General features: G+C 30.6%; 3 protein-coding genes across 3 annotated transcripts; 1 reads left to right on the top strand and 2 right to left on the bottom strand.

Moving 5' to 3' along the window:
- Positions 1-1,298: 1,298 nt before the first annotated feature.
- Positions 1,299-7,521, bottom strand: YABBY2 (YABBY transcription factor). Its single transcript, NM_001247461.1, is given in 6 exon segments — positions 1,299-1,548; positions 3,013-3,088; positions 3,343-3,391; positions 4,596-4,743; positions 5,368-5,487; positions 7,401-7,521. Coding segments are annotated over 6 exon segments (534 nt in total). The 5' UTR covers positions 7,488-7,521; the 3' UTR covers positions 1,299-1,494.
- Positions 7,522-11,500: 3,979 nt separating this feature from the next.
- Positions 11,501-16,874, top strand: LOC101259404 (probable receptor-like protein kinase At1g49730). Its single transcript, XM_004251167.5, has 7 exons — positions 11,501-11,776; positions 13,542-13,800; positions 15,384-15,436; positions 15,536-15,603; positions 15,852-15,941; positions 16,064-16,133; positions 16,218-16,874. The coding sequence occupies exons 1-7, from the start codon at positions 11,710-11,712 to the stop codon at positions 16,529-16,531; spliced, it is 921 nt and encodes a 306-aa protein (XP_004251215.2). The 5' UTR covers positions 11,501-11,709; the 3' UTR covers positions 16,532-16,874.
- Positions 16,875-16,973: 99 nt separating this feature from the next.
- LOC101259708 (dnaJ protein homolog) lies at positions 16,974-20,349 on the bottom strand. The gene is made up of 6 exons (XM_004251168.5): positions 19,951-20,349; positions 18,840-19,005; positions 18,379-18,517; positions 17,907-18,183; positions 17,540-17,738; positions 16,974-17,427 (listed from the first exon to the last, which is right to left on the bottom strand). The coding sequence occupies exons 1-6, from the start codon at positions 20,101-20,103 to the stop codon at positions 17,105-17,107; spliced, it is 1,257 nt and encodes a 418-aa protein (XP_004251216.2). The 5' UTR covers positions 20,104-20,349; the 3' UTR covers positions 16,974-17,104.
- Positions 20,350-21,144: the final 795 nt, after the last annotated feature.

Here is a 21,144-nt window from a genome sequence, read left to right on the forward strand (position 1 = left end):
GTGTACACCAAATAAAAAACTTTAAGTGCAGGAAGGTGATAAATATTTTAACCAAATAAAAATTAGCATGTCTATTCAATTATTTTCTTATAATTAAATTTTCAGGAGAAACTATATATTATATTTATTAACTTTATAATAAACGTGATTTTTGTTAACGCGACACTCTATTTTGGATGCAGGGAGTACTTATTTTGCTCTATTTACCAATCATAACTTGATCACTTTTTTAAAAAAAGAGATCAATGTTGGTTAAAAGTAAAAAAAAATAATAATAAAAATAATAAAATAAAAACTAAAAAGAAAATATAAAAGGTTAGCAACAGATTGATAATTGTGTCCAAAATGACAAAAGTCCATAGACACTTTCTAGTACGTAGTCATTTCATTTGTTGAAAAAAAACCCACAATAATGTGTATATATATTAATAATTTATTAATATTATATGTTATTTCATAAATTTATTAAACTCAATATGTAAAAAGAAATTGTGAACCTAATAAATCAAATAAATTACAATTAAAAAAAAATCTTTTTAAATCCCAACTCCAAAATTTTGAATTTTATATACATTTCTACTACTAATTCCCCCTAAATTATAGAGAAGAGAAAGATGTTTTTTTTTAAAAAAAAATAATAAATTCTCATGGACAAATGATTTAGGAGTCTGAATATATATATATATATTACACACACCATGTTGCCATGTTTGTAAATTAGTCCCAAGTTGTTTAAAGTGAAATTTTAGTGAGAATCTAAATTGCTTAAGAGTAAAATTAAATTCACGAATAATTATTTTTTTATTCATGAAATAGCTAGAGATTCGCTATAATATTGATTGTTTTTCAAAAAATTAAGTGAAAAATGTTCCTGAGTTAATTACATGTTGAAAAGAATATCATTTATCAAAGTCGTACACTCCACAAACAGATATTTTCTTTTCATTTAAGGTGTCTGGATTAAAAATATATCGATTAAATTATTTTAGATTATGTGCTAATTTTATCAGGTATAAATAATTTTTATTTAAAAAAAATAAAATTTAGATATTTAAATTATGTTTACTACTTAACATATTATGTATAAGTGATCACAATAGTAGTAACTAATTATTTTTTTAAAAAAAAAAAAAACTTTTTAAGCTCCCCAAATAATAATACATCTAATGGGACAAAGGAGTATAAAAAAAGTCACAAAAGAAGTGTATTTATTATTGAGTAAACTTTGAAAATAATAAATAAAATTTAATTTAACCAAAATTAAGACAAACAGAATGAAAGGTGCCACATCAACAGACTTTCACAACTCGAAAATAATATTAAGACGAGGACAATAATAATAATAACATATTCAGCATATTTTTATAAATAAAATCTAAAAAAAAAAGTAATTTTTAAAAAATAAAAACATTATTTTTGATAAATCTTCGACGAAAACAACATAAAAGACATGCATATATATATATATCATATATTAAAGTTTTTTTCCCCTCACTATTTGTTGCCCTCCAGCTTGAGTCCAAAGTGAATATGTGGAAAATGTGCCCACTGCAAAAATAGCAAAAAATAAAAATAAAAGATAAAATCTTGAAAAATATATTTTTCTCTTTTTTAATTTCTTCTATTTTAGTGGTCATTCTTGTTTGTCCCTACCATAATTTTTCTTTTGTGAACATTCAAAAAATTCCACATGCAACAAGTTATTTTCATTTCTTTTGTTGTTTTGTTATTTGTCTGAATTAACGATTAAAAATACGTCTAAAATCATGAATAAATGGCCAAAAATAAACGCACGTCTATTGATAAATATTTAAACAACTCAACATCAAAAGTATATATTAATACAAAGAAAATAATAATTTAGATAAATTATAGAAATAATGTATAGTGCAAGTAATTTTCTTTTCTTTTATTGTTTTATTATTTGTTTGAATTAACGATTAAAAATACGTTTAAAATTATTATTTTGATGAATAAATGGCCAAAAGTAGACTCACGTTTATCGACAAACATTTGGACAACTCAACATCAAAAATATATTTTAATACAAAGAAAATATTAATTTAGATAAATTATAGAAATAATATATAGTTCAAGTTATTTTCATTTCTTTTATTATTTTATTATTTGTCTGAATTAACGATTAAAAATACGTCTAAAATTATTATTTTGATGAATAAAAATGGCCAAAAATAGACGCATGTTTATCAACAAACATTTGGACAATTCAATATCAAAAGTATATATTACAACATCAAAAGTATATATTAATACAAAGAAAATAATAATTTAGATAAATTATAGAAATAATATATAATTCAAGTTATTTTCATTTCTTTTATTGTTTTATTATTTGTCTGAATTAACGATTAAAAATACGTCTAAAATTATTATTTTGATCAACAAATGGCCAAAAATAGACGCACGTTTATCGACAAACATTTGGACAATTCAACGCCAAAAGTATATATTAATACAAAGAAAATAATAATTTAGATAAATTATAGAAATAATATATAGTTGAAATATGAAAGCCTAGAATTATAGTTCAAACGATATATAATTAGTATTATATCACATGCAAAGTAAGATTTTTACCTAAAAGATTCAAGACATAAAAAAAAGTAAATTAAACGCAAAATCGTTCAAAAAGTCATCAACTTAAAAAGACACTCCCGCTATTTCCCATGCTTAACTCCTTGTAGGTATTCATAGTTTTCATTTTCATTGTGTAAGGTCTACTAACGAGAAAAACGCTTTTTATTAAAGATTCTTTTTTCTTATTTTCATAATTTAATCTGATTTAAGACATAAAAAAGTAAAATAAACACACGATCATTCAAAAAGTCATCAACTTAAAAAGACTCTCCCGCTTTTCCCCATGCTTAACTCCTTCTAGGTATCCATATTAGTTTCCATTTTCATTGTGTAAGGTATACTAACGAAAACAATATTTTTTTTTTATTATTTTCACAGTGTAATCTCGAGATTTTTGATTAAGAGAGGACTTACATTTTTGGCAGCAGTGCTAAAAGCTTCACGATGGCTAATATCAGGATTACTGGCCTTGATCCTTTGAATCTCTTCCCTATACACATTCGAAACATAATAATATAGCGCAAAAAATATGCGATCGGTATTTTAAATATATATTTTTGATCTCAGTAAATATAAATATATTGCAAATTTTCGGTGGCAAGAGAGGGGTAACTAAATATGGACGGATTTTCGAATTACGTAGAACTTAGTACATTTGATCTCAAAAATACATAAATTTAAAATTTCTAAATGCGAATTAATAAATTAACATCATAATATCTACTGGAAGAAAAAAAAACTTACTTGATGAATCGGTTGTACGCAGAAGGAACACGTTGTCTTTTCTCTGGTGCTGCATAGTTTGATATATGAAAGAGACGGAGTTAAAATTTTAAATTTATAAATTTTGAGTTTTAGAAAAGGTAACGTATTCGATACTTATCTATGTACCTGTTATGTTGATTCACTAACATAATTACATAAATACAAGATTTTGCTCAAAAACCATTGAATTTTTTCATAACCCTAGCTTCATTGTTATTTAGAAGTGTTTTCTATTATGCCACATGGATTATTGATCTAATGTGCGTCGTTTAAATTATGAAGATATTAATAATGCATGTATTAATTATTTTATTTTTTATAATTCACAATTTATATATTTTTAATTTAAATAAAATTATAAAAATAATAACCAAATAATGTGCTTAAATTATCACACCAAACATATTATAGTATTAACTGTGTAAATTTAATTTTAATATATAAATTGTTCTCCAACCAAAGGGCCCTAATAATTAACAATGTTATTGATGAGTTGGATACAAATGTAATGTCACAATCAATTTCAGTTGTCATAAAAGTGAAGAGGAAACTTCATGTAGTCCAAATATTATTGTCAATTATATCTCCTCCTTTTTCATACTACAAATCGAGAGACGGATTCATATGTTCATTTATTTATTTTTTAAATAAAATATCATATTATATATATAAAGAGTTTAAATTATCTGAACATAAAAGTAAAAATTAGCTCTATTTGATACTTTAAATTCAAATCTTATATATCGTATTTTCATTATTCGAATCACCTTGATAAAGATTCTAAGTCACTATACTTATGTACATCAACAATGTACATGCTGTTTTATATTATTAGATCAACCAAATAATATCGAAATTATAGTCTTATAAATAACTCAGATTATCTGCTACGATCGATAAACGTATATATAACTTAAAGATATATGATATATCGATATAACTTTAAAAAATATATATTTAAACATCTTAACTTGATTTAAATTGACCTGGTAGCCGGTTACACTTACCTAGCTTGTTTTAAGTTAATTACACTTTGAAAGGACATGTTGCAAACAACAATTCAACAAAATATTTAACTTATATACTAATATTATAACTTTAAATTTCAAATATGTTATAGTAGGTCAACTGTCTTATTTATTAAGTTATAATTTGCTCGTTCTACTTATTATGAACGATTATATATAATTAACGTGTAGCGATTTATTAAGAGAGATAGAGAGAGTACTTACGACGAATCGAAGGGATTTTAGGTTCAATTTGAGGAGAAACAATGGAAGAATATCTGTTGAACTTTGAAGAGGATGATGATGATGAACCATAAGCTTTATAATTACTAGAATTATTTTCAACATTTGTGTACTGTTGCCTTTGCAGCTTCTGTCAGATAAAAAGAAAAAATATATATATTATTATTATCATAGTAATAATTAGTATAAAACACTTTCTTCTCCTCCACCAACAAAAAAAGTAATGGAAAAAAATATTTTTTTAATTTTTTTTACCACAAAATTAGGAAAAGGTAAAAAAAAAAAAGAGAGAGAGACAGCATTTGACCATAGAGATTATGAATTACACACAAGTATATAAATTTTTTTTAAAAGAAATTATAATTTTAAACATGTCATAATATTATATAATTATAAAATTATAAATATTAGGGTTAAACTGAAAGGTTTAAACTCGAATTATCCTTAAAATGTAGAAATTACATGTTGTTTTACTGGAACAAATCGAAAAGGAAAGGATAGCAATTGATCAATGTCTCGCTTAAGCGATGAATTGATTATTTTCAAATTATCTGATATATCAATATTTGATTATATCCGATCTGAAGCAAACATTCATAAAACTAAGTATTTCGTGTTTGAGCACTAATAAAAGTTCCTACGTAAGATTCATGAATACTTATTATAGTGCATAAAAGATTGTATATGTCCTATACGTAAATAGTCGATATCACGTAAAATGAAATAGAGAAAAATAATTAATATATTTACTTACTTGAACATCTTGAAGGGGTAGAGCTTGAATTAAAGATCCAATATTAACAGAAAGCATATTTGCACAATGCCCACATCTTACTGTCACTAAGGTTAACATGTTGCTGCATGGAACACTAACCTGATAATATATAAATTTTTTATATCATCAGATTAAAATCGAGAAATATTATATAAATATAATAATTTTCGATTTTATGAAACTTTTTGAAAAAAAAAAAGAATAACTAATTATAGTCTTGAGAGTTCGAACTGGATATGATGAAAAATTATCATGTCTAATTTCTTTCGAATAAAATTTATAAAAATTTATCTATTATAGCTTGTCAATATATAAATTACTTATAATTATTTTATATATATTATAGATATATCCAATCCTATAATAATTTACCATTTGTGTAACCACTATAACAAAAATTAAGTAGTAACAATTTACAAAACTAAACTATAGACTTCTTTCTAGTTTGACTAGTAGTAATCAGCGATTACTACGTCAAAAATGATCATTAGCATCAATTAGCACTCTTCGTATATGTCGTTAAAGTATTTAGTGATATTGGTTCTAATGATACTTAACTAATGTCGGTAAAAACTTTAGCATTCTTTATTAATGTCAATATTTACTGTCGTTAAAAATTGTTTTTGTTGTAGTGACTATTTCTATGTGAAAACCCTTGATATTTCGTAGAATTAATTGAGGTGAGCGAAAACTGAAGTATTTGAAATTTTCATTCAAAAAACTTTAAAAATTTTAAAGTAAAATGCATGTCTAAATACAACTTAAAAAATCACAATTTTTAAAATTTAAAATTTTAACTCTTTTAACTTCAAAATTCATGACACAAAGGACAACTAAGGTAAGGGAATTTATAGTCCTTAATTGAGCTTTAGAGTCTCAATTAATCAGAATTTATATGCATATGACCTTAGTTTTTATCATAATTTTTTTTATTCGAGACGTCTGATTAAAGATAAAGTATCGTATCTCTAATCATATCTCTTTAATTCCTTTACTTTTGGTGCTCCTGACTTTTTTTCTGACCATTGTTCAGTCACTAGAAAAGTGATAAATTTAAAGAGATAACAAGGAAAATGACATGACTAGAACAGAAATCAGAGTCCAATTCCAATACAAGGATCTAATAAACTTCTATAAATAAATAAAAAATATATATAACAAATATTATATATTATATATGAATTATTATTTTTCTCCTTTTAATTTAAATGATCTACAATTCTATAAATGATTTTTTTCAATAAAAAACAATAATTAATTGTTTCAAATTCCAATCATGATTATTTCTCTTAAACATAATTAGTTATATCCCAAAAATTGGGAAAAAAAAGAAGAAAAAATATTATTATTATTATTATTATTTTGAGTTTATTATCCAGTGGGCAAATGTGTTAAAATGTGTGAACAGAAAACCCCACCATTTTTTTTTCTCTTTTTTCAATTTTGAAGGTAAGAGATCTAATTTACACCAAAATTAGTAGTACAATAATTTGTGAAATTTTGGAATAAAGAAAATAATTCAGATCATAAAAATTCTTTTTTTTTTTAATTTATAAAACTCATTTGAAGTTAATTTTTCAAGATTTTCCAAACAAATGAAACTCTTTTAAAAAAAAAACCAACAAACTCTTTTTTGTCCTAAGTGAAATCTAGTAAAAATTAACATAAAATATCAAAGAAAGATTATAAATCCAACCAAATACATCCTTTTTACTCTATAATTCATAAAAGAAGAATATTTCATCTAAATAAGATTATGTTTCAAAAATTTCATCCATATTTACTTCACTTGAAACCTAAAAAACAAAAGACATATATTTTCTATCAAAAACATATTTTTTAATTTTAATAATAAATAATCTATGATCATACTCATCACACATGAGCTTAAAATCAAATTATGCCCTAGACTAACATGCATATTTTTTTTTAACCCTAGTAATTATATTATCATATGCACAATAAGTAATTAAAATTCAAACAAGTTTGAAGAAGGATGAAGAAATATTTACCGCAAGAATGGTGTTGCAAAAATTACATTGCAAGTAACAAACGCGTTCTGAGGAAGGTGAAGAAGAAAAAGTCATATCGAATGACATTTTATATTTATAATTAATTGTTTTTTTTTTAGGTTATTGACCTATAGAACATGGATCAAAGGGGAAGAGTGAAGAAGAAATACATATGTATATATAGTATGCATATATAATATAAGGTAAGTTTGTATACAAATTGAAGCAAAAGGATTGTAAGGAAGAAAAAAAAAAGATGCTCAAAAGAGAAAATATATAAAGTGTAAAGGGAATTAAGAAAAAGCCTATTCAAAGGGTAAAGATATTATTTGGTTTCAATTAAAAAGATGGAACACATAGAGATATGAGTGGATGGATGGGGGTGGGGTGGGGGTAGGGGTAGGGGGTAGGGGGTGGGGGTGAGAGAAGTAGTGGGAGTATGATTTTGTATAGTAGTGTTCTATTACAACTTGAGAGTGGTATATAGTTGTACAATAGAAAATATTTAGGTTTTGTATTTTTTTATTATAAAATATGATGATCGGTTGTAATGATAGTTGATAGTGATGATAATGATAGTACCTCGTTTGTAAGTGGTGATGATTGGTAGTAATAGTTTATAACGGTGGTTAATTAATGATGATGATATTAGCGGTGACGAACGATGATTATAGTGGATAATAATAATAATATACTTGATGATAATATTGATCGGTAATATATGGTGATAGCTAATGGTAATAATTGATAGTGTTGGTTTTGGAGATATCTGGTTATAGCTGATAATGGTGAATATCTATAGTAGTTGATAGTCATAGTGTTAATGATGATTATAAATGGCGATCATGATAATAAATCGATTATATTGTGATTAACACGGATAATAGTTATGATCGAAGATAGTGAATATTAGTGATAAGTGATAATGGGAAGAACAATGACGCGATAGTAGTTGACAATAGTGGACGATAGTGACAATATGTGTTAAAAGTAAATTGAGTAATGATGAAATGTTATGTCACAAATTTTTAACGGATAACATATTAATAATAATAATTTATTATAAAATCTTAATTATTTAAGTATATTCAGGCTTAATGAGTGGATATAATACTTCTTAAAAATGCACTTGCATAATTGAAATTTGAGTGATTAAAAACATAATTAATGATTGAGAGTTGAATAATGAAATATTAAAGTGTTTCATTAATTAATAAATATGCAAAACATGTATCTTATATTCATTAATTTGGTGTAAACACTTTATGTAGATAATTCTTTTATTATATGAATTGAAATAGAGTAATATTATCAGTGATGATTTACATTAGTTGATCTTAATTTGTTTGAAATTAAAACGAAATTATTATTATGTACAAGCATAGTACAATTAATCCAATGGAGTGATTAGGAAAATAATAATAAAAAAAAAGGTTTATCCTTTATAATATTCCATTGGTAAATAGTAAACTTCAAATCTAAATTAATATTGATATTGTAATTAACGAAATAAAGATGTAATTATATATGGTCACAATTCATCCAACACAATTGTTATAGGCAGGTGAAATATTTGTCAATGATTAAGATATTTAGTCGAAAGCATTTTTTCCTATTTCGGATAATCTTAACATCAATTAATGAATAATAAAAAAGATGACATATCTAACATATAATTTAATGCGAGAAATAAGTGATCAAAACTTTTTCTTAAGTGTTTGACATGCGGTTAGCTTAAAACATATGATCATCGTGATATAAAATAATAAATAAATAAAATATATTAATATATACTATATTTCAATTTATTGTTAAACCTTATCAATATATATCTATTCAGTTAACGTAATTAAACTTCAGATCAGGCAAAACTATGTATATATACTTATTAAGAATGGTCATTAAACACTTTTTATCAAAAAAGTATACAACATATATAAAAGAGATCTAGTAAACTTCACGCTATATAAAATTTAAATTAATCAGATAATAATATCGAGTACCATATGATTATTAAAGGGGGGTGGGTGAGATTATTGAATGAATGAGTGGGTGGGAGTCATAGTAGTAATTAATAAGTGACCTTTCTTTGGTTTTATGTGAAAAGCGGACTAGGGGGGCGATATAGAGATATTAATGTTTTGGAATATTACAAATTAGGACTTCTTTTTTTTTTAAAAAATAATGATCAAGAAAGTGATTTCTCGATGGTGGTTATATTCAACAGCAGAGTCAAAATTTTAAAATTCATAAATTTAAAAAATTATGTTTTTTGAATTATAAATTAATAATTTGTATATATATAATAAGTTACTTAAAAGCATATTTTCTAGCAGAGACGTATCTAGATAGGGGTTCTGTGGGTTCACGTGAACCCATGCTCCCCTCTCTAGATTATATATAATAATGTTACATAAATAGAGGTGTGAACCGAAGTTAAAAGTAGCATATAGTAATACTACGAGAGAATTAAATTCTTTAAAAAAACACAATTCTTTGTGAACTCGAAACTTAACTAATACATCATTATTTGATTTTAGTATATAGTAATATCATGGATATATCGATACGAATAATATATATTTTCATAACGTATCAAAACTTCTAATCAAAAATGGAGAATGTCTGATCTCATACATTTTATCATTACTATGTTAAAAATTAAAGAATTGGTTATACATAAGAGTCATGGAAGTTTGAGAAAATGAAATGTAAAGAGTTTCCTATTCTCTCCACCTATCATTGTTAAGTGTGAGAGAGACTTGTCAAAAATTGAGAATAAAAGAGGGGTCCAATATTTCAAGAATTAAAAGAAATCACAATATTTATTTATTTATTTTTGGGGGGGTTTGAGGGGGGGGGGGGGGGGGGCGTTTCTCATTTGGTTTATGTGACGTTTATGACAGAGAGTAAACATAAAAAGAAGGGGTGCATATTATATCTTTAAATGAATTTGATATCGAAATGAGATAAGATGTATAAAAATGAGTTCAGACTAGATTGTTATAGTACTTTTTTAGGGGATTAGAATCGAGTGTATAAATTTGTGTGGTGGGCTTAGACCCAAAGCGATAATATCTTAACAATTGGACTATAATCGTTACAGATTTTATTAGAGCAATACTATATATCCCTCAATACGATTGTCGGGCAAATCACAATGAGGACACTAAGTCCCAGGGTGGGATATATGATTTTCAGATGAAACGTAGTCCTCCGAAAAAAGGGTAATGCACATTACTTTTTAAGTGATCACAATGGGAAAAGAAAGACATTTACTGGTGAGACGCATTTTAAGTTAAAAACTCAAAAAAATAAATCTATATGGAATCTAAATTCAAAGCAGACAATATTTTTGACAGTTGAATTAGGATCGTTCCAATTTCAATTCTCACCTTAAGAACTATGTAATCCAAACTCGTCTTGAAAAGTTACTTGGCCAGTAAAATACTCTCCACTAAAAACGACTTCATTTTAGAGCTCGTTCAAAAAGCTAAATTGGGAAATAGTACACACAATATTCTAAAGTTGTTGCATGATACGTTGCTTCTCTGTAGGCGAGTGTGTTATAAAAACCTTTTTTTGCATATTTTTGATTGACTTTTTAAAAGTAAAAACAGAGGATTTTTATTCTTGCACTAATGAATTTTAAATTAAGCAAGTAATATAACGTTAAATAATAAAAGCCTACACAACTATTAATCATTCACTTTCATGCATTTTTATTTAGGATCGTCCTCTTCGTAAATTATAGTTACGTTATATCACATCATATCTAATTATCTTTTTTGAATCATATTACAACCGACTCTCATATTGATTGATACATCTGCTCGCTGTCTTTTCACATATCCAATTATCTCAATTTCACTGTTCTCGTCTTATCAATTATAGAAACTACTTCTAACTTCATTATTAGTTATATATTTACACCACTATAATCACACTTATCTAATCATATTTATCTACAATTTAATGATAACACAAGTTTCAATCTACTTTTTAATTGTGGGACCCACACATCAACTGCCAAATCACTGCCGTTAAGTTTTAACAGAAAATCAAGATCTATAAACTTCTATATTCTATTCTCCAAAAACTATACACTAAAGTTTCGATTTTTATTTTTTAATAGCAGAGCCAAAAAAAGTTTCAATTTACTTGAGATAAAGAAAGCATATATTCAATTATTAAAGTCAGAAGCAACAATGGGTCATCATCATCATCAGTTAACCGACCCACTTGTCACTCTTTGTACTAGTTGTAAAAGTTTCTTCTTTTTCTTGTCTTTTTCTTGCAGAATTTGTCAATGGAACCTTTGATCTTCAAAATTAGGCTTCTTATTCTTGCTTGGGTGCATTTCAGATCTCATTCAGGTAAACCCCATCTGCCTCAAATCATGTGAAATTGTATTTGTTGAATGTGTTGTGGGTAGTTTTTGAATGGAAGATTTTGTGTAATTTGTGGGGTGAGGGGGTGGAGTTTTTAGTTATCCTGAAGTTGAAATTTGAATTGGGTTGTAGTAAAGTTGTAATCTTTAGTGAATTTGATAGTGATCTTGGTTTGTCTTTTTATGCTGACTTAAGGTGTGTCAGCAGCAGAATTGGTTTTTTCTTTTTTTTTGACTGTATATGGGATTACTGTTATGTAGTGATGGTTAATTGATTAAAGACAGACTATTTACCCCACTAAGGTAGCAGTAAGGTCTGTGTATAGATTATAGAGTATATCTTATCCTAGACTTCATTTGTGATATGGTGGTGGTGGTGGTGGTGATGGCTAATTGCTTGAGAATGGGTGAAAGAAGTAAAATTTGTAAGGAACCTGAAGTTGAAGTTGATGGGAATTGAAGAAAAATGTAACTGACGAGGTTCTTGGATCGCAGGTTGTGTGTATTTGTGTGGTAGTTTCTTGAAATCTGTTGTTGGAGGCTAGAGATTTTAATTACCCTGAAGTTGAAATTTGCAGTAAAGTTGTAAGTTTGTGAATTGGTAATGATCTTGACTTGCCTGTTTTATGCTGACTAGATGTGTGTGAGCAACAAATTAGTTTCTTCTTTCTGTTCACTGTATTTTGGATTATTTTTATGTAGTGATGATTAATTGCTTGAGAATGGGTGGACGAAGTACAATTTATAATGACCCTGAAGTTGATTTTGATGTTGTTACTTATGAGGTTCTTGGGTCGCAGTCTCGCAGATTGTGCTTATTTTTGTGGTAGTTTCTTAAGGGGTTAGGCTTTTAAGTATCCTGAAGTTAAAATTTGAGGCGGGTTGCAGTAAAGTTGTAATTTTGTGAATTGATAGTGAACTTGACTTGTTGTTTTTGCTGACTAGATATGTGTCGGCAGCTGTATTAGTTTCTTCTTTCTTTAACTGTATTTTGGATTAGTGTTATGCAGTAATGGTGACCCTGAAGTTGAAGTTGATGTGAACCAAAGAAAATTGTACTATTTTTGTGAATTATAAAGTTTTGTCCTTGTCTTTTTGTGCTGATTGGAGAAGGGTGAGTAACATTGTCAGTTAGTTTTACTTTTAGTTTCTTTTTTACAACACTGACATTGCCAATTGGTGATGGAAAAAAAAAGGAAGGGAAAACAAGTAAAACAAAAATAAAATACAAGAACACCGTAAATATGATAGTGTAAGGACTCGGTTATCATCTAGTAGTTTCTGGTGCTTGAAAATAGTTCCTTATATAATAGATTACATGACTGAAAATGACTTGGTGAAGCAATTCTCTCGGTCATATGCTTACAGTTGTTTTACCCTAGTTCACTTGTTGTTCCTTGGAACGGTTGAGATGGAAACTATGGCAATTAGCAGACATTGTGTGCTAGGTGATTCAAAATAGAATTTGTAAAGCAGGGTTGTCAATCGCTGGAAACGTCATTATAAGCTGTGGCTTGTTGATGGAATTATGTCCTGTCTTCAAGTCTATTAGTTTTAGGCTGGCATTGTTACACAACTTCCTCTAATGTAGCAAGCAGGCTCACTCTTAGAAGGTTTACTTGACTGTTCGGACTGAGATATTCATTTTTAACTAATATAAGAAAGTCTAAGCCTTGAAGGTTTACTGCTAGACACAGACTTTGCCTTGAAAATCATGGGATATTTTGTTTTTGAACGTAAATCAATTTCAGGTCCAATATCCTTGGTGAAACACTTCTCTAATAAAGATATAAAGAAAGCAACTGATGGTTTTAGGAGAATTGTTTACAACTCTTCCAAAATAGTTGCTTACAGAGCAAAGTTTCAAAATGGCCATGCTGCGTTTGTGAAAGAAGTCCGAGGTTTCGAAGATCAGGATGATACGGCCTTCTACAGGGAGGTACAGTTACTCGGTCGCTTGCATCATCGACATATTGCTGCACTTAATGGGTTCTCTTGCGGCCCTAAGAGGTTAATTTCCTAAGCTTTGGCTTGATGAAGTTTGTGATTTGTAGAAATGGTTCTGTCTCGTTGATTAAAAATCTATCTTTGAGATAAGAATGAGAAAAAATATTGGTTGATTATTTCTTGATCATATTATGATTATAATATAATACTAGTGCTATTGTATATTGTATTACCAATTTATACATTTTGATGCTATCAGAAAAAGTCATAAATATCCGTCATAATTTCTGATCACCAGCAATCTGACCTCTGATCTTTGATATTTTTTGTCACCATTTTTCTTTCGTAACCAAAAGACGTGCAAAATGCAACTTACTACTGGGAATCGCGGGTTCCTTGGTCTAGGAGGTAGGTTTGTAGGTGAGGCATTGTGTCGTCAAGCAGAAAGAAATTCACTCTTCCATTTCTTAGTAGGAATGCTCCTATGTTAGCAGGACATTTCGTGCAAGAACAAGGTTTGAGTTAGTGCACTAGCTAGGCTGTGTTTCTAGCCTAATGGCTCTGTCTTTGAGGTAACCCGGACTAGTACCAACTTAATCTAGTAAATAGGATGTTGAAAAGGCCGGTGGGTCTTCAGGCTGCTTTTTTAATTAATAGTTTCAATCAAAATTCCATCGATTGTAGCTAGTGATTGCCCGGGTTGGTGTGTGATCACCAAAGGTGAATTAACCCTTCAGATGCTCTCTCTGCCAATGCCTAATACCCCCTCCGGTTCCGCCGAGTCACAATTGTAAATTGTTCATAGATCGCTCAATCAGGCTAAATATCTTAAGCAAATGCTTAATTAGCTCTCAATCCTGGCAAAAATATTGACTTCCAAGAATATTTAGATTCTAGCTCTAGTGATATACTGAAAATTAGGGAATCCCCATTTTCATTTCCATGCAGTGTTCTATTGAAATGTTTCAGTTTTTTATTGGTTTGTACTTCCTTTTCTTCAGTTCCAATAGATCTCCATTCCTTCCTTTTCCCTTTGTATAATCACATCACATATGCAGTACAAATAGCTATGGGGGCAAACCCATTATCTTGTGTGTTAGGCTTTCATTGGGTTATGTCTCATCAGCTACTATTTTCTTATTTTGTCTCATTTTTAATAGATAATCAGACAATGCAAATGCATTTTAGCTGCCCAAACTTGTCCCTTAGTCACTCTTTTCCAAGGTGTGGTCAGAAATGTGACATTTCTAGGTGGTTCAATCCGAGAACATTGCTAGAGCAAGAGATACTCTAATTGTGGCACTGAGTTCATGGAGATTTTTCCTGTGAAAAAGAAAGCATTTTGAAGAGACCTATTTAAATGTGAAATTAAATGAAATTCAACATTTCGTTCCTCGTAATACAACATAAGGTCATCAATTTCTCCTGTTACCGCAAATGAAACTAATCAACCTACACAATGGTTTACCACAGTTTTATTAGAAAAAGTATCGCATAGCTTTATCTGCTTAATTGCAGTGGATATCCTTTTGCTTCCAAGTTCCTATACATTCTGGGTGTGTATGCTCCTTTTCTTTGGTTGCATTTCCCTTTTGTTCTTTTGGCTTCTTTCTCCATTCTCTGATAGCATATCTTGTCCACTATAGGTTCCTAGTCTTTGAAAATATGGAAAAAGGAAGTCTGAAGGAACACCTTTCTGGTAAGTTTAAGCACAAGCCTTCTTTCTTCTTTTTTTTTTCTCCGTCTACTTCGCGTTGAATTTGATGTATGTGTTTCTATCTATGTTTGGTTCTTGCAGACCCTCTGATGACTCCACTAAACTGGAGAATAAGACTGCAGATAGCAGTTGGCATCGCTGCTGCTCTAGTATGTTCCTGAAGCTGCTTATTACTATGTAGTCATATCTTGATCATTTCCAATACATGCTTTTTATATTTTTCATTTAACACATTGAAGATATAGTTACTGATAGATTAACTCAAATGGCAAACCCCTCAGAACAGCCTCGATATTACTAAATACAGACTCTGAATTTATTCAGTGTGTCTGCTCTTCTAAGAACTGATTATCACCTAACTGTTAGATTACTGATTGTTGTTTATATCTTGATTAAGGAATATCTCCACTTCTTTTGTGATCCACCGATGTACCACGTTTCAGTCAGTTCAAGTACCATCATGCTGGACGAGAACTTCACAGCTAAAGTGAGCCTCGCAATCTTGAGCACCTCTCTATAGTAAATTGCTTCATCATCATATTTCATGTACATTTTTTGGACCTGCTTCATCTTTTGTTAAAATAATGACCATATGGTTCCCTGTTCCAGCTCTGTGATGTTAGCCTCCTTTGTTCTGTCGAGAACAACAATCCACTTCCGAAGTCTAAATGCTCCAAAGGTACAAGGCTTCCTCCTTATTATCATCACCTCAAATCATACAAGTTTTGACCTATGTTCAGATTTTGCATTGCTTATCTCGCAGAATGTGGTAATGAGATCTGCAAACATACAATCTTCCAGCTTGGTTTGCTGATCCTCGAGTTAGTCACCGGTCAATCCTCAGAAGAAGGAGGTGTTGATTTAGTTCAATGGGTTCAAGATTCTCGCTTCCGAAGAAGATCCATTCACCAGATGATTGATCCTGATCTCGGAGACAGCTACGATTTCAAAGAGCTTAAAGGTCTTTTGGCAGTTGCAAAAATGTGTGTACAATCTATCCATAAGCCTACAATAAAGACCCCTCAAATATTGTGGTATCTCCAAAAGAAACTGGGCAGGACTCCAGTAGTTTGCTGATGACTTGAGTCATGTCATGTTCACAGATATAGATCATAGATTGTGTGAGTAGACATTTTTTTTGTAAAGCTATGTTACTCGGACTCTTCAAATCGAAGAGTCCACACAACTTAGTCTGTAAGTAGTCTGCTGCGTTTTGACATTGATTATGAAATTAGACCTCTTCATAAAAACAAGATCCTCTTCAACTAGACCCTTGATGAGGATTTGCATACTCTACTAGACCACATCCAAAATAAGGCTGTAGCATGTTGTCCAGTTCTTCTGGTCATCTTGTAAGAAACAAATAAGAAACATTCTGCAGATCTTGTGCAATATTAAGGGTGAATTATTTTACTTTTGATTATTATCTATTTTGTATCGTATTGTTAGTTTAAATATAGTATACATAAATTCCATTTGCATGTTAATATATGAATGTATAGATTGAGACTTGAAATTGTTTCCCCAAGAAAATAATATTTCTATTTCACTAAAGCATCAGTTTTTTGACTTCCCAAAACATGTCATTTCCAAAACAACAGAAAACAGTAAACCAAACTAAACTATAAGCAAAGTTCAAACTGGTAACATCTACTGTTGAGCACACTGTACTCTCTGTCCTCCACCACCAGACATCTCTTCATCCTCATCATATGCTTCTTGTTGTGCAGCTTGTTTCCTTCTCATTTCTTCCTCCATATTCACATCATGCAATGTGGTCTCCTCACATTCATCCAGTTCCATGTCAGAGTACTGTGATGTAGGCCTTGATGGTAACATTGCCTCCAGAAGCTGCACCTGTGGCAGGCTCAACGAATCCGGGAATTCCACGATGAAATGAATGTACAGTTTACCCTTCATGAATGGCCTCTGGTAAACTGGCATTCCTTCATCATTGATAGCCTTGAATTGATCTGCAGTAGTTGGAACGAAAAGTTGAATCAAGATTATTTCGAATCAGGATTTGAACTTGATCATCGACTCATTGTACACACACACAGGGGTAAGTATGAAGATGTTACTAACCAGGTTTAACAACTTCTCCAGGGTTTGACTTTATGAGGAGCCGTCTGCCATCCAAGTGTCCCAATATGAACTGGAAACCACACAGTGCCTCAGTTAAGGTCAATGTGTGATCAACAAACAGGTCTTCACCCTTCCTCTTGAACTTCGGGTGATCTTTCTGTTGGAGAACAAAAACCACATCTCCAGTAACTGTATCAGGCTGCAACAATATTAAACCAGGTCAGCAACCACCCTAGGCTATATCGTCAATGCTAATGTACTAACATGTCTGAGATGACAAGATTAGCTAAACCAGGTCAGCAACCACCTAAGTCTATATCATCAACATTAATGTACTAACACGTGGGAGATGACAAGATTAGCTTACCGCTTCATCAGCCTCGCCAGGGAATGTAATTTTCTGTCCATTTTGCATTCCTTTTTCAACATGGACTTCAATGACTTTCTTCTCTGGTACCACTTTTTTACCTTTGCATTGAGGACAACGATCCTTATCGTCAATTGTCTCTCCAGTACCCTTGCATTTATTACAAGGCTGCTGCATTTGCTGGATCATTCCAGGCCCAAGCTGTCTGATTGAAACCTTCATACCAGTACCTTCACAACCAGAACACTTCATTGATTCACCAGACTTCGACCCCTTGCTGCAGTTACAGAAACAAACCAATACAATACAACGTAAGAGAACATTTGAGCACTTGCATTGAAATCTCACTTCTCTATATCAGGAGATCCTTTCATCTCCAGACTATTACGTTTAACCATTTATATGCCAAGTACGATAGGGCTACAAACACTACCAGGAAATCAAGTAATGCGGATATCAGAGAGATACTGACCCACTACACTTCGAGCAAATAACATTGCGCGAAAGCGATAGTTTCTTGGTCATCCCATTGTATAGGTCCTCAAGCGACACCTTCAATGGATGCACTACATCGTCACCCCTCCTCTCTCTTTGTCCTCTACGACCACCACCTGCTCAGTAAACACACTCATGTTATTCAGTTTCAAACAACAATAACAATTACCGCACCACCATCCCAAAAAAGACAAGCTGGTCTTATTCAACTTCAAAGACGAAAATGACCAGAAAGAAAACTCGATACTTCCTCCATTTCAATTTGTTTGCGGTACTTCCCTTTTCAGTCCGCTAAAAACACACACATTGCCCTGTTTTTGGACAACTCTTTAATTCTGCCTTCAAATATCCGTATCAAATCAAAACGGGAAAAATAAATTGAAATGGAGGAAGTAACACATAACAAGCATCACGAAAGCTTTGTTCATTAGATCTAACCTCCAAAAGGACTTCCACTAAAGAAGGAATTAAAGAGGTCAAATGGATCATGTGTGCCACCACCACCACCCATTCCTTCTTTCAGTGCTTCTTCTCCATACTGATCATAAATCTCACGCTTCTGTGAGTCACTCAAGACCTCATAAGCTTGAGCTAGCTCCTTAAACTGCACAAGAGAACAACTATTGTCAGATTAGCATAATAACACCACCCAAAGAGGATTAATCAACAACAGGGACCATTCAAAAAAGTGTAGCTTCTCACTGGCTTATCAGCTAAGAAGACAACAACTCCAGACACAACCACCATCATGAGGAGGGAGCAACTTAAGATTACATCAAACAAACATAACAAAAAAACAGCACCACCAACACACAAAAAGGAAAGGGAAAATAACAATAGGAGATGATGAAAAGAAAAAAAGGCTATCCAAAAGGATCACCACCCTTGTCAGGTATTCAGGAGGTTCATCTAAGCAGCTTTACTTTACAAAACCAGTATTCAGGTTCATCTAAGCAGCTTTACTATACAAAACCAACAGATACATGGAACTCTAAGAAGCAACTCAACTAAAACACTTGCACAGCCTAAAAACACCACCTTGATGAGCAAACAAAACAGCATAGCAATAAAAAAGGCACCACCCCAACACATAAAAGAGATAAACCAGCTCAACAAGCATTCTTCCTCCCCCTCCCCAAAAAACGAAATCTTAGGACCACCATTGGCTGGCTAACTGAATTTTCAGGCTATCAGTGAGAACTTGATTCCCCATAATTCCTCTTCATAAGAACCTCCTTGGCTGGCAAACTGAATGTGAGAGCTTGATTCCCCACCTTATGATCCCTCTTCCCCTTCCCCCAGTATATTTCTCCCAAATTGAAACTAAGACCTCCCATTCTTCAAGAAACAATGGATGAAACAAGGATATAGCAGGCAGCAGGAGATGGTACAGAATTTAAAATGTACCTCAACTAAAACATTTACACAGCCAAAAACTCAGCCTTTGGCAACTCTTCAGCTTAAACAAACATAACACGATAACAAAAAAAAAAACTCCCAAATTAGAACAAAGACTTCACCTTTCTTCAAAAATAAACAAAAAGATTACCTTTTCAGGATCACCACCCTTATCAGGGTGATTCTTCATAGCAGCTTTTCTATAAGCTTTCTTGATTTCATCTTCTGAAGCATTCTTGGAAACACCCAAGATTTCATAAAACTTTGTGTTATCACTCTTTTTTTTCCCTCCTCTTCCAAACATCCTTTTCAATTTCAACTTCTTTTCAAGAACAGTATGAAAAGAACAGAACACCCAAATACTTGACTCCAACAAGGACTCAAAAGGGGTGTATATATACACATCTTTGAAGGCTCAGGTGAAATGAGAAATTGAGAATAGTGGAGAATGCTCTAGAATTCTCTTCTTGCTGCTTATTCTAGATTGTTCACATTGAGAAAAAAAACAATTTCTAGAGTTTGAGGAAATTACACTTAGACCTACTATATTATGATTTATGTTACATTTTGGCCCTCTTATGTGCCAACCCCCCCCCCCCCCCCCCCTCCCGCGCCCTCATTTACACGTGTAATTGTTGCTATGTGAAATGATCTGAAATCACGTTTATTTTCAATTTTTTCTTTTTTCTAGGTATAACGGTTGCTCTATGAAATTATTTGAAATTACGTTTATTTTTTATTTTTTTTATTTTTTTACGTATCACGTTTATTTTATTTTCTCTTTTTTCTAGGTATTACGTTTATTTTTTTTTTTCTATTTTTGTTAGGTATCACACTTATTTCAATCTTCTCTTTCTTCTAAGTGTAACTATCGCATGTGAAATGATTCGAATTTCACGTGTATGTACAGTTCCTCTTCTTCTTTTTTTATAGGCGTAACTATTGCTTTGTGAATTGATATGGAATCATGTTTATTTTCAATTTTTTCTTTTTTCTAGGTATAACGGTTGCTCTATGAAATGATTTGAAAATTACGTTTATTTTTTATTTTTTTTACGTATCACGTTTATTTTTTATTTTCTCTTTTTTCTAGGTATTACGCTTTTTTTTTGTTTTCTATTTTTGTTAGATATCACGCTTATTTTCAATCTTCTCTTTCTTCTAGGTGTAACTATCGCATGTGAAATGATTCGAATTTCACGTGTATGTACAGTTTCCTCTTCTTCTTTTTTTACAGACGTAACTATTGCTTTGTGAATTGATATGGAATCATGTTTATTTTCAATTTTCTCTTCTTTCTTTTTTTAGGTGTACTCATAACATGTAAAATAATACGTGATAATGC

The sequence above is a fragment of the Solanum lycopersicum genome, chromosome 11, assembly GCF_036512215.1.
Source record: "Solanum lycopersicum chromosome 11, SLM_r2.1".
NCBI lineage: Eukaryota > Viridiplantae > Streptophyta > Magnoliopsida > Solanales > Solanaceae > Solanum > Solanum lycopersicum.

What these genes read in the sequence shown, in the direction of transcription:
- LOC101259404 (XM_004251167.5), top strand. Translation starts at nt 11,710, where the DNA reads ATGGAACCTTTGATCTTCAAAATTAGGCTTCTTATTCTTGCTTGGGTG. An exon ending in GCATTTCAGATCTCATTCAG is followed by an intron (nt 11,777 to 13,541) that starts GTAAACCCCATC and finishes AATCAATTTCAG; the next exon opens with GTCCAATATCCTTGGTGAAA. An exon ending in GAAGTCTAAATGCTCCAAAG is followed by an intron (nt 16,134 to 16,217) that starts GTACAAGGCTTC and finishes CTTATCTCGCAG; the next exon opens with AATGTGGTAATGAGATCTGC.
- LOC101259708 (XM_004251168.5), bottom strand. Translation starts at nt 20,103, where the DNA reads ATGTTTGGAAGAGGAGGGAAAAAAAAGAGTGATAACACAAAGTTTTAT. An exon ending in AGGGTGGTGATCCTGAAAAG is followed by an intron (nt 19,006 to 19,950) that starts GTAATCTTTTTG and finishes TCTCTTGTGCAG; the next exon opens with TTTAAGGAGCTAGCTCAAGC. An exon ending in ATTTGCTCGAAGTGTAGTGG is followed by an intron (nt 18,184 to 18,378) that starts GTCAGTATCTCT and finishes CTGTAACTGCAG; the next exon opens with CAAGGGGTCGAAGTCTGGTG.